The sequence below is a fragment of the Squalius cephalus genome (genome assembly GCF_949319135.1).
Source record: "Squalius cephalus genome assembly, chromosome: 21".
Classification (NCBI taxonomy): Eukaryota; Metazoa; Chordata; class Actinopteri; order Cypriniformes; family Leuciscidae; genus Squalius; species Squalius cephalus.
Window position 1 is genome coordinate 27451001 of NC_137142.1, and position 14576 is coordinate 27465576.

General features: G+C 37.6%; 1 protein-coding gene across 1 annotated transcript in view; it reads right to left on the reverse strand.

The window, feature by feature from the left end:
• gfra4a (GDNF family receptor alpha 4a) overlaps positions 1-13835 on the reverse strand; it is a gene marked incomplete at its 3' end in the record, with an annotated part of 93624 nt that extends 79789 nt beyond the window's left edge. Inside the window, exon 1 of the mRNA XM_079856384.1 lies at positions 13409-13835. Within this exon, the coding sequence (XP_079712510.1) occupies positions 13409-13451 (43 nt within the window). The 5' untranslated portion in view covers positions 13452-13835. The remainder of the gene's footprint in view (positions 1-13408) is intronic.
• Between the last annotated feature and the right edge of the window lie 741 nt (positions 13836-14576).

Below are 14576 nucleotides of genomic sequence, written 5' to 3' on the forward strand. Positions count from 1 at the left end.
CCTTAAAATTGCAGTGTAAACGGTCTTAAAAACGTGGTTTGAAACCTCTCCTACTTCCTACCATCACAAACATGTAACCAATCCCGTCAACGTGTGGGGCGGGGCTTTTCTCCACCGACTTTCTATGGCTGCGTCCGAAAACTGAAAAATGCTGCCTTTGGAGGACACATTCCAAGGTAAGAAGGCATCAATGCACGTCCGAATCCAACGTTAGCTTCACTTCCTGTCTCCTGAGGTACCTTAATCTGATCGATTTCTGAAGGCAAGATGTATACTTCGCTGCCTTTGATATCCCACAATCCTGGGCTTTCCATTCTGTGACAGTTAAGCTAAAAAATAAAGATGGCGTCTGAAAGTTGCGGCTGGGGGGTCAGTTTGTGTGTAAATGTGCATTTTTGACCATTGTTTTCCACTTTTGATGTAATTTCTAGCGAGTAATTACTATTGTAGTTATTAAATATTAGCTTAGTTATCACCAAAGTGCACGCTATTTTGCTGTAGATTGTTAAACCGTTACGCCTCCTCAGAAGTCTGTCTGAAATCAGTTTTGAGAGGTACCTTTGTGTGCAAACACCCCCTGCAAAGTCATTGCCTGATAGGGCAGCGAGGCAACAAGTCAGCTGTCTAAGTTTTCGGATGCAGCCTATGTTGTTTAAGCGTTTCTATGCTGGGTTTTAGAAGGTAGTCCGAGCTGATGTGATTGGCTGGAGGCAGGGACTAGTTTGCATATTCATGGTTCCCTGTATACTAAATGAAGCAAGGGTGTAGAGTTGCATTCAAGCTATTTTAAGGCATGAAGAAATTCTTTTCACAAGAACATTTTTTTAAGTACGTCTTTTTTTTATGAATAAAGATGAGTTTCAAGTGAAAAACTGCAGGGGGACTTTAAAACCCCTCTTGAAAATCTTTTGGCAATTATTCCTTATACACACAGCTGTTCATATGTAATTGTCCAGGGAGACAATTTATGTTTTGACCACTGCATGCTGGGAAAAATGTGGCAGCACTTCTGCTCTTAGCCATCTGTTGAGTGGACACGACTCAGAATCAAATTAAATGCCGCCACCCACATGCTGTGATGGTATCGATACTCTCACCTCCCGATGCTACATCTATCTCTCCAGAACTCTCGGTCAGTGGGAACATCACTCTGCATCACACTGACTAATGAACACTGATAACCCTTGAGGAGGACAGTGGGTAATCCCGGGAGCATGTTGAGGAAACGGGGATCAATAAATGCTGCTTAATAACTGTCCATCTCTCTAACTGCTAACTCTGATGACCATTTAGTCAACACAGCAGTCCCCATGCAGCCCTATTATCTTCATTGTCACATTTAATTAATTGTAAATTATGATTTTATTATTTTATTGAATTTGTGTAGGGGAGAAGGTTCATGCATTTAAGCATGAGAGTACTTTTTTTCTCGTTTTCTTTTATTTATTTTTATAACAAATTATATTATCTGAATAACAAATGTGTCCCAGTTTTGCTTAATGGACTCCATTCATTTGTGTCAAATCTCAAAATAATGGAATGAAGCATGATTTCAGAATGATCCAAATCCATTTTCAATTGTTACACTTCTTTGTTTTTAAAATTGTAATATCCTTTCTGTTTATTTCCAGTTTTTAAATTATATCCCAGATTTTCAATGAGACCTCAGACTTTTGGACCCCGATGTATATGTACAAATGTATCGCCTAGAGCAAAAGTTCTTCTCGCCACATAGACTTAATTAAACTACTTTATACACTTCAGTGATGGACAGCACCCTCACACAACAAGAGACTCGTTTTACATATAGATTAGCTCACCTTCTCAATATTGACACCATTTATCTCTGTTCTTTAACTCAAAAAGTTAAAACCGAAGGCAATCCCAGTAAGAGCAACAAATTCACTTTACTTACAAACCTATGCTATTTCGTCCAATCTATACAGTAGCCTCTACAAAGACAAGCTAGAAATGAGTTTTATTGAGTAAAATAGAACAAGGCAATAAGAACAAAATTGAGGGATCAGGGGCAGTGAAGTGCCTTGTAATTGCAAACAAACCAACAGTTGAGCGCGCGCGCGTGTGTGTGTGTGTGTGTGTGTGTGTGTGTGTGTGTGTGTGTGTGTGTGTGTGTGTGTGTGTGTGTGTGTTGCATCTTATCACAGTGACCTGACTGTCATGTAAACATGATTTTAGCTGTGGTGAGGTGCTGTGGAGCCCATGCTAAAACACAAAACAAATTAAGCATTTAACTGCGAAACAAATACATACATATCCAACTGCTAAATTAAGACATATAGCACTTTTATTGGTTTCATATAAAGCTAATTATTAATAGCACTGACTAACCCCAAACCCTACCTCTAGAATAACATTTTTGCCATTTTATAAATTAAATTAAATGTCATTTAATTAATAAATAAAAATAAAAAAGCCATTGCAAACAAGCTTCTGATTAGTTAACTCTCTAAATAAGCCAATGTGTGCATGTACAGTAGGAATAGATACTCATTTTACATTTGTGACATCATATGGTTGGCTTAATTAACATGACCATCCATCAGCACATCACATCAACAATGCTTAGGGATTTAAAGAGAACCTAGAATGTTTTTATGTATTTATTATTATTTACTTTTCATTTAGTGTGTAATACAGACGTTTGTTCATGTGAAGAGTTGTAAAAAGGGGGTAAAAAGGGGGGCGCTGCAAGGCTAAGGGATAGTGTACAGTCAGCAGATTGTTATGCAAAATTAACCTCTTCAGGGTGATACAAGACACCACTGTGAAATTATTCAGCTTAGTATGCAGCTTCTTGCCACATAGGTAAATAATAGAACACAACATATTTTATTACCTCAAGATATCTTTCAGTAGCCGCTTGAGCGATCTGTTATCAGTTGTAGCTGTTGCTGTCATGGAATAACAGACCACTAGAAGGCGCAATTGAAGAATCAGAATTGAGAATTGCAGGGAGCCATGTACAAATATAAATTAAAGGTGAACTAAGTAACTTTTTTTACCTTAACTGAACAGTTTCGGAGTCATTGGAATGGTTATATTACTTATTTCGGGTTGAATGGTGGTCGTTTCGCACCCCCCTGGTGCCCGTGAGCGGAAAATACGCACTTGCAACTTTGAGCCGGCGGGCCGCCGGCCGCCGCGTCAGGAAGTCTCGCGTGATATCAGGTCTCGCGATGTAAACAATTGCTTTACGGCCAAAAGAAATCTGCTAAAATGCTGTCATTATTGCGCTCCCTCACGCTGTCCGAACCCGAATGAAGAAGACGTTTTAAAGATTGTCCCATCTGCTTTGATGTCGTTGATCTATAGCCTCTGGTGTCTGAGAATCACCAACGAGTTTTTACAACAGTGTTGTCAAATATCTATTCCGAAGCTGTGGGGGGAGCTCTAGAGAGAAACCTGCGAGCAAAAAGCGAGAATACAGCGAAGAAATCCCGAAGCTACTGAGTGCTGCTTTAATGATGCATGATTCTGCACTAAGCATGGACAAGTTTGAGAAAGGACTGCCAGTGCCAGACGACGAATACACTTCAAACATCACAAAAACCAAAACACACTGTCTACACCAGACGCGAGTGGCACAATGTGACGCAACAATAGCAAATAGAACCCATTACAATCAGTGATGCTGTGTCTACACTGGATGCGGCATGGAGCGACGCGACAAGACAAATTCCCAACAGTAAACTGATGTCCCGTTTCTGGTGTCCTCCAAGCGCTTGTGTAACTTCTGACACAAAGGACAGATGGATTTGCAATGTTTGCTTTGTCGCGTCCAGTGTAGACTGTTTTTTAAAGGAAAACTCCACTGTTTTTTCATATTAAACTATGTTATTCCCTTAACTAAGACGAATTGATACATAGTGGGTAAAAAGGATAACTATAATGTATGGCGGAATAGCACTTGGGAGCACTTCGACTCGGTAAAAAGTCACGTTGGTTCCAATGACAGAAGTGCGCCGAGTCGAAGTGCTCCCAAGTGCTATTCCGCCATACATTATCCTTTTAATGTATTATTATATAAAGGATAAAAAGTTATCCTTTTTACCCGCTTAGAAAAGCGCCACGTTTTATTTTGTGTCACCATACTTGGTCGTGTAACTACTCGTGTAACTGTATTTAAATAGGGAAAACGTGGAGGTGTTTGGTCGCTTCTAGCTTCACCTCTGTTTGGATCCTAATGAATGAACTGGACTAAGCTAAGTGCTATCAAAGTGTCGCCGAGCGCCAAAGGGATTGAGTGCACGCACTGAGACGAGAGAGGTATGTATCAACTCGTCTTAGTTAAGGGAATAACATAGTTTAATATGAAAAAATGGTGGAGTGTTCTTTTAAAGACAAAAAAATATGACGAGACATATTCACGGATTCACCAATGCAACAGTGGGTAATGAAGAGAGACCACAGTGTTGCGTGGCTCAAAATGTTAGCTTCTGGCAGTATCAAGCTGCACAAGTTAAGAAGACGCCACTTAAAGACTTTCACATCACAAACACAAAGAGCAGCTGTCAGGGGCATGGGAAGTGCTGCAGCACCCCCTGTTTTCACAGGATTGTAAATGTAACGCAAATTTTGTTCATTTACATTTCTTCCTTTTAAGCATTTAGTAATTTATTTGTAATAAACACTTTAAGTGGGCTATTTAAAAAGTGTTAGATGTTAAATTATGTTTTTTAAAACTAACGCGCAAGTCCATCATCAGTGTTGTGTAAGGTAGGCAACTAGGCAGGTTTTTTGTGTTCATTTCTATTTCATGTCGCTGTGCAGGCTCTTTTATTGTATATGACAGTGTAAACAGCCCAATAACCCTTTTATTTAAAGGCTTAATTTATGTCCCGTAGACCGGTCCGTTGCATTACGATTGAAAGCAGTATCAATAATGTCAAAAATCTGATGTGCAGTCAAGTTCGGGTGTGTGTGCTGTTTAAACGAGTGTTCTCACTGATACGCTTATTCGCAGAGTTTTGACGAGTTTTATAGACGAGTTTTATAGACTTGATATTGTTTCTTATTCAAAAGTGGTGAAAAGAGGGCAAAAACAGGTGTTGCAACAATGTAAATTATAAGAAAAAAATGTTTTAGTAGTCCCCCTGATCAAAATGATGAACCTGTAAATGAGCATAATAGGAGCACTTCAACACCTTAGTCCACCCTGTTACAGCAAGTAATCAAACACTATTATGCTTAAACACCAGAACAATAAGATTATGTTATTCTAGCTGTTCTGTAACTAACAATATGTCTGGGTTTGTTTCTAGATTCATTTATTCCTTTCTAACAGTTTGTTATGCAGACCATGCAAAGTGACTGTTATTGAACAATTGAAACAGTGGAAACTATGTTTGAACCCAAAGCAAACCTGTGACCCATAAGTGTCTGCTCTCATTTCAAAAGCAAAGATGGCATTCACTTAGAAGTCTTAAAGGTACAGATACTAAAGCAGCTAAACTAAACAATTAGAAAAGTGAGGACGCTAAATCTAACTAAAATTACAACTTTGGTTCAAACCTTGACAAAAATGATTAATGGATGTCAGGAGAACAGTGACATGTATACATATATATATATATATATATATGTATAATAACCCCTTTACAAAGTTTACATTCTTTTGCTTTATTCTGTATTGTGGTGTGTTCTTTGTCAAATGTTGTCTTGTCTTTTGTAAACGATAAAGCAAAAGATAAAGGAGATGGTTTGTGACTTGCACTCCAAAGAGTCTTTTGTGAGTAGTTTTTTAAAAGAGAAAATGTCTATTATGCAATCATACAGAATAAGTTCTTGATATCTTGCTTGCTTGTCAAACTGACAAAGCTGTGCTCTCAGTTTCATTTCCAAACCAACTACACAGTCCTTTTTCACAATAGACACCTTCACTGTTTTGACCGTTCATCAGCCTCCACAATATTTCATCCTTATTACGGGCCAATCAGCATGCTGCATTTTGTCAGTCTGCTAATTACAGGCCAATCAGCTTAGTGCGTGTTGGTTAACCGCTCATTAGGAACCAATCAACTCAGTGTGCTTAGCTGAACTACCCACAGATCGTGCCACTTGTTGCCCTGGTTTGACATATCAGTCCTCTCCATCAGCTCCCGATTGAACATGAAGGGATCAAAGTCGGAACTGTGTGAGGCATATCCAATGTGGCCCAACATAATTATAACTGATGCCAAGCCAGCTGACTTTAGCCTCTGACTATAATGAGCATGGTGACAGCTGGCAGTACACCATATATGATACATATACCGGTCATATTGCACAAGAGGTGATGCAGCTTTTGTCTGAGTTCATATGCAATGAGAGGCTTTAAATGCATGAGAATGAGGTTGCTAGAAAGGAAGCATGCAGGTTTCATTAAAACTTGCAGAAATAATGACACACTGCAAGTGAAAACAGGGATTCATGGACGCCACATCATTGCAGTTGATCTGCACACACACACACACACACACACTCAGGGTCCAAATTTAACACTTGCCAAACATCAAATATAAGCAAAAACAGATTTAGTGAGTAAACAGAACAGAGTTACTTATTCAGCATCATAGAATAGGATGTTCATGTTGTTCATATTCTGCATTAAGCGAAAGGTCAAAATCACAAAGACTGGTTTAGATATGATGTGTCACATTATAGACTAATAATCAGTTTGACCAGTATTTTGTTCATATTTCCCATGTTCTTTAATATTATCTAATATCTAATCTAATATTAATGATCTATTATCTAATATTAATATTAATAAAATAAGGAAAACAAGAATAATGTCAACTGCAGTTTAATGGCCACCAAGAAAATGTATCCACAGTAGAGTGCAAATTGCAAAACCGGCCATTGCAAAAAGTTAATTTTGGACCCTGAACACACACTTCAAGCCAAAGGCACATGTTGGCTCTTCAGTGGGTTGAAGTGCACATATTCTCCACGTCTCAGAAGACAGAAGGGACAGAGAGGCTACAGTAAACAGAACAAAACGTATTTCAGTTCACACATCACTTTATCTCCCCTCCCAGGCAGAGACCATGAGAACCTGCATTGTTGATCTGTATTCTGGTGGTTGCGGCACATGGACTCGATGAGAGTGTGAACCTTGTTCATTTGTATTCACGTGACTGTACCTCAGCCTCAATTCCCCCCAAATTCAACACCAGACTACATAGCACTAACAAGAAGTCTCTGCTTGCGAGCAAGGTGGTGGCTTTCTTCAGCACCCTGTCAAGATAAAATCACTCCAGACAATCTCAGGCCTTTTCCTATTCCGCCTGTCGGTGTGCCGCATGGAAGTCGTAAAAATGCCAGATTCTTTTATTGAGGCGCTGGTAATTGTCCCGGCAGTTTAATCGTGCCTTTACAAAAGACGGCGGAATGACGGACCGTTAACATAATGAGCGGCTCTGTCACCTCCTCCTGTGCTTCAGTCCTCTCTGCCCGTGTGTGTGTGTGTGTGTGCTTTCCTTTATCTAAATCCAAAAAAGGTCTTCATTTCTTCTCTTTTCTTCTCTGCTCTCTCCAGATGATAGGGGCGGATCGGACATGCCAACTGAATGGATGACTGACTCTAAATGAGCTCACACCAAGGGTGCATATTTCAGATCTGACCAGACACATGCACACACACACATATATAGGCTTATACATATTGCCAGGTGTGCTAGATACGATACCAGACTAGGACTGGGCGGTATGATGGCAGAAATGTGTCACCCGGTATATGCCGCAGTACATATATCTAAGCACAGGGGCATGAGGAGGGAGAGCATGTTCATTTTCTCTTATGTCGCCTCTTTGTCTTTTTTTATTGTTTTATACTGTCTAAGAAAGGAGTTTCCACTTTTTGCATGGAGAGTTGTTAGATTGTGTTAAAGGATTGTACATCATCGTAACTTAATAAAAAAATTATTAAAGCACACATTATTGACAGATACGATTTTGAGTTTGTAGTCGATCTCCGTAACAGGGAGGAGAGTAAAGATGGAAAGCTCCTAAAGCTTAGTTCCATATAAATTCACAGATAATTTGTTGTTTTGTCATTAGTGAAAATCAATATTGACCTTGTATTTGAAAAAAGATCCTCATACAAGAAGCAATACTAAAATTCAGAGTCAGTTCATTCACATTCGGAAATCGACTATTTTTGACTGACAAAAAATGCCGGCGGCCGGAAACAACAACAGCTACAGAGTTGTTAAAAATCTTTCTTTTTATAAACTCTGTGTACACAAACAATGTTCTCAATGCTCGAGTTCATGTGTAGAGCCCCTGGTGATACTTCGAGCAAAGTTTCATGTTGTATCGAGCCTTCTTAGTGTTTTAAAAATAGCGATTTTTCATGCTATCAGAAGTGCCCCATGCACTTCCATTCACAAGGCATTTGAACCTAAAACGAAAATACGGTCAAACTTAAAAGTGGCGTTTCCATTCTAGTTATGCTTTTAAACGAAAGTTTGCTTCGGGTACATTAACAAAAAGAGCCTAGGTTGCATTTTGGCGAGAGTTACCCTTTAAGACACATGAAAGTATGTTTAATGAACTGTAAAGAAATACACTTTTAAAATGCACTAAATGTACTTGAAGTGGTTCCATTTTAGCACAATTTAATATATTAAATTATAGTGCAAATAGCTAAAAAAATATATCTTGAAATACACTTAATATACTTGAAGTTGTTTCAAAATAATACATTTAATATGCACTTAGTATTGTACAATTTAAATATATTTATTTTTGTATATTGCTTGTATGTTTCGAAGACACTCATAATGAATTTGTAATGTACTTGTAACACAAATAAAGTACACTTTAATATAAATAATCAAGCATATAATTAGTCCCTACACAGGCATATACTTAAAGTATACTAAGTATACTTAAAGTTGCCCAATTTAGTACACAAAAGTACACTAAATAAACTTAAAGTTATGCTTTACTACAATTGAATTACTACTAAAATATACTTAGTACAAAATAAGTTGTTTCAAAATAGCACACTTCAGGTTAACTAATCATTAACACACTTGAAGTATACTGATAATTAGTCTGGCTGCAAATATACTTAGCATATATATTTTTTCACCAGGGACTTGTATGAGTACTTGCAAAACCACCAAGTCATAAAATATTTACGTTTTCTCATGAGATTGGGTTGATTTCCACTCACTGAAAAGATCAACAACAAAAGTACTAGACATGAAGCACTGCTGAAAGTTTAATTAAAAAAGAAACAATTAAGTCTATTCTTGTGATCCTGTGATAACAAGATTCAATATTGTGACATGTTCCGTATCTTTCCAAACAGATCTAGATGTGTGAAAATCTTCAGTATTTTTAATCATAATGATACTGCTAAAATATCAAATACAAAAATACAAAGGTGTTTGTTAAAGAATGCGTTCACCCAAAAATGAAAATTCTGTCATTGTTTACTCATCCTCATTTTGTTCTAAACTCATAAGACTTTAATTCTTCTTGCAAACATAAAACATAAATTAAGATTTTTAATGAAACCTGAGAGATTTCTGTCGCTCCATTGAAAGTCCATGTAACCAAACTCTGACGCTTCAAAAAGTTAATAAAAACACTGTAAACATAATCCATATGAATCGAGCAAGTCTTCCTAGTCTTAAGAAGAGACACAATCGCTTTATATGATTTGATTTAGTTTTTTTTTTAGGTGAGAACCAATGAGATTTGTTCTTGAATTTCACGTAAGTACAGTTGGACTACCATTTACCATATTTGATACCAAGACTTCCATAGATATTGCGATATCGTTTTTGGGAAATCTTTTGGCCATGATAACAGTCCAACAGATACCATGACAGCCCTAATGTAAATACTTTTGTGTTCTCTTGCAAATGATTTGCGTTCCCTCAAGAAACTTTGCGTTCACTCGTTAAAAATTTTGCATTCCCCCGAGAAAAATTGCATTCACTTGCAAAACGTATAAGAGAGCTAACGCAATTTTTCTCAGGTGAACACGTGCAACACACTTTTTCTCATAGAAATGCAAAAAAATGAAGATATATAAGAGAAAACGCAAAGAATTGACAAATAATTTTTCCTCCCATCTCATATTTTTTCATATTTTTCATATTTTTTCCTTCACCATGTCCCTTTAGGGGCTCCGTAAAATCTTTTTAAAGAATTATATCAATTACATCTATTTTTATGAAGAATACCTTAATAATATAAATAAAAAGTAGAAAATATCAAGTAACAAAGTAAGTCAAGTACTTACATTAAGTAAATAATAAGATAAATAATCAAATGAAATGCATCCTTAATTCACTAGACTACCCAAAAAGCCATTACCACATGGTTATTATGTGTAAAACATTTTGTTGTTGCATTTATGGTAATCATTTTTATACTTTTACTCATGCAATGATATAAGATTTTGGTCACAGCTTCCACCTTCCACCTTTACACCAAGTTCTATACGACTGAGACACACTACAGCCCTGTCTGCACATCGCACATTAATGCTCATCTGTCTTGCCTACTTATCCTCGGCTGAATCAAGTCAATCCCAGTCAATATTCACTCTGAAGGGACAGCTAATTAAAAAGTCACCCCCAAAAATCATGCTGAAAGAGTAGACTAAGAGATGTATGCGGATAATTAGCAGAGTGAAGACAGAGAACCTGGACAGGCCAAAGGGGGAGGGGCAGTTCGCATTAATGCTGCTGAGAAACAGCACCCCTGCCAGAATAAATTCATATCCCAGCAAGGTGCAATGAACAGCACCGCATAATGTAATCTACCACAATTCAAGGTTACTAAATGTGTGGCTAACAAATTTATTCAATCCCCTAAGAGCTTAAATGAGCATTAGTCTAGGAAAGGTGGAATTCATTTCACACACTATTGTACATGTTGGAAATTACATAATTATCACTTGTATTAACACTTTGAGAAAGGATCATTCGGATTTGCTCAAAGACTCTAACTAGAATGAACACTTCAAAAATATAATGTAATGTGAAACTAAAGGCTAATCATTCTTCTCATTCATAACTTAATCATATTTCCACATGTGAAATGTATATGAGACTTGGTAGCAAAGTGTCTTTAAATGATTACTCTGCAACAAAACAGTTGACAAAGCCCATTAAAGTTTCTTCTTGGACTAGCACAGTGATGGCTGTCAAAGTGAAGTGTGACACAGAAGGACACAAACCAATCATCGTTCACATTGCTTGTATCTCCCCTGTAGGAGAGGACCCTTCATAGTTTGACCCCAAATATTTATTGTTAGCAATACATTGCATTTCTAAAAGAGGCAAAATGCACACATGCTGACTTCTGAGTGCTAAGAATAAAATGTCCCCACACGGAAAGTAAAACCTGAAAGTAAAATAAACATCCTGAAAATGGTTTGTGTGTGGGTTACTATTGAGTAAGGAGACAGTAAGGATCATCAGACAGAAGTACACGGAAATTCCCAACCATGAAAGAAAAACGAACATGCGAAAATCAGTTCAAAAGTGTCACTCTCCATCAGTGACTGTATAAAATGTGCCTCTGGCCATCTAGCTGCATGTGGCTATATGTCTTTGGTCCTCTGCATGTGAACCTCAGAGGGAAAAGTAAGTGTGTGTGTGTGTAAGAAAGAAAGAGTTTATATGTTACACTGATGGTACGCTCTTAAGTATCTTCAAGATTAGCCCTTAGACTAACTGAATGTCTGTTTTGGTTTTACTCCTGTTTTTAATCCTGTACGATTTATGGCTTTTGGTTTTTGCTCACAATCATATAATAAACCTGTTGTGGCCTATTGGTTGGAACAGTGGCAATTCTGGCTCACTTGGCGCACCTTAAATCAGCTTAGTAGTTCATTATAATACATTTTTGGCTATATTGATACAGTTTTCATATACCCCGCAAGGATACCCAGGTTCAAATCCAGACTTACTATTCATCTTTTTTTAATAAACCAAGCAAAATGGCAACTGAACTTGACGGATAATGCATCTTTGAGAGCTTTGACATTTTGATAGTAACTGCTGATGTGTTCCACTGAAAAATGGCATGTCTTTTGAAGCAAAATGCATGGATATGATGACAGAATTTCCTGTTTAAGGTAAATGATCTTCATTATTTCAGATAATCGTTAAAGATTCCTTTTTTGGGGGTGGAAGTTGCATTCAAAATCCACTCAAAAATATGAAGGCGCAAGTTTGAATGACATGCCGCCTCTGATGACGATAATGGCTTGTAAGAGACGATGAGTTTTCACCTCACACCACCCATTCACTTTCTCAGTATCTCTCTCTTTGCTCCTGTTTAAGTTTGTATGAGTACTTGAATTGGACGCAATTTTCTTCAAGAAACAAACTTTGTTGTATTATTTTCCATGTTATCACTGTGAATCCGCTTTGATACAATCTGTATTGTAAAAAGCGCTACATAAATAAAGGTGACTTGAGTTGACTTGAAAACATTGTGACGTTCACATTTATTTCATAAATGGAACCCATTTATATTCCATATTCAATGTGGGAATTTTAAATCTAAGAGCAAATGAAGCATGACTGTAGCAGTAATGCTTCAGCAAGGCTATTAAACATTAAATCTAAGAGGGTAAAATAGAACTGTCATCATCAATCTGATTTTTTTTTTCTCTATTCTTCACTCCAGCATGCCAAGAAAGCCTCCCTTAAAACGTGTGCTTTCAGCCTGTTGCCCAATGCACAAGCGCATTCTCTTGAGACTGTTCGACAAAACTAAGTCTCAGTGGAATACACAAATGAAACGACAGGACGACATGGAGACAGCTGCATGGGGTCTAGTTAGGAGGTATCCTTCGCAAACGTTTTGACAAGAGCTCATGACTACACAGTCTCAGGCTGCTGGCGCTTCATAATTCTTTTAAGCTATTTTGCATAGCTGCAGTATAGGATGCGTCCTGCGCGCTACCTGCGGACCGCGCGAGATGCCATGATGACGCGCACAGCTTGACGGACAGGGTGTCAGGCTGCTGCTTTAGTGATGGAGCTAATGTGCCGTGAACTAGCGCATTACATGCAAGCGACAGGTAATCTTAACACACAAACATAATGACATTAGCAGGTCGTCCGTTTCATTTGGTGTGCCAAACATGATAATGACACTTATGTGCGCACTGACAATATCGTAAATCAAACCAGAAACAATGTCCTAACAGCTTAAACACCGCAACTTCCCGATAGAATAACACATAACGACATTACAATCGCAAAAGTAACAAGTTAAAGTTAAAATGCGGCGACACGGTAAAGATGATTCGTGCGTCTGCAGGCAAAGAAGGGATTCACCATTCCCTTCACATCCGCAACAGCTGCAACTGAGCTCATCCTCCGTTTCCCCTCAAATCAGCAGAATTAATCGGAGGAAAACTCACCAAAAATTGCCAGCTGGAACAAGTAGAACCCGATGAGGTCCATCCTGCTTAGAGCCAACAATCTCGAGGCAGTAAAAGACTTTCGCGACTGCCCGTGTCCACTGGCACCAAAGTTGTCCAGAAAACGTCGTACTGCGTTCAGTGCTGCTTTCCTCCAAAAATGCGAGGCGCAATCCAAATCATTTCATAGGTACAGAGCACGTCGAGAATCATCTTTTATTCCCCAGCAAATCTGGCGCCAGATGAGGGAAACAGGTGCGCAAATCAGTGGCACTATTTTAATAACAAGTTTGGATGCCGCGTTAATAACCTCATTAGCACTCAAGACACTAATTAAAGAGCGGTGTTGGTCTTCCGGAGTAAATTCGTCTGTTTTTCGTGTGATGCTGTGTCTCTGTCTAACTCCTGAGCGCACGAGAACTGCACTGACACCAAATCACTGGACGCGCAAGAGCACTGCGCTCTGCCCTCCGACTCCACTGACAGCAGAGAAGAGCGAATGCAATTCAATGTTAGATTTATTATTTTAGTATATAATCAGTTATTATATAGTATATAATGATTCTAATTATTAGTTAACTTATTATAAAGTATATCATTTTTAATTATTATAGTTATTACATTTACAATTCCTCACGTTTTTTATTACATGATTAAAGTTTTCAAATACAGTGAAATGAAATATTAGAAAAAATACATTTCCTGGATTAGTGATTTCTGTGGTATGCTAGAAGGTCACCAGCATAAACAGGGAGAGAAAATGTCATTTTAAAGCTTTAAAAATAAATTCTTCACTGATTATTGAGCCATGGGACAAAACATTTCCCACAACTTTACCTGCCTTTAGTTCTTAAAATAGCAAGTTACACTAAAATGAATCGTAGACAATGACTCTGATATTCTAAACACAATTTAAATAATAAAAAAAAAACTCCATAAAAATATAAAATATCTAAAAATATATGCAGTATAAACTGTATATGTTAAATTGAAAAAACATAAGTGTTTTAAGTGTAATTTAAAGAAAAAAATACTGTGCTAAGTTTAAAAACATAATTTATATATAATATTAAGTAATTGTGCTTATAGTTTTGTCACAAATGTCAACTGAGTCACAAATTATACAGAATTTTTTCTTCAGATTTTTTTTATTTACTTTGCTCTAGCT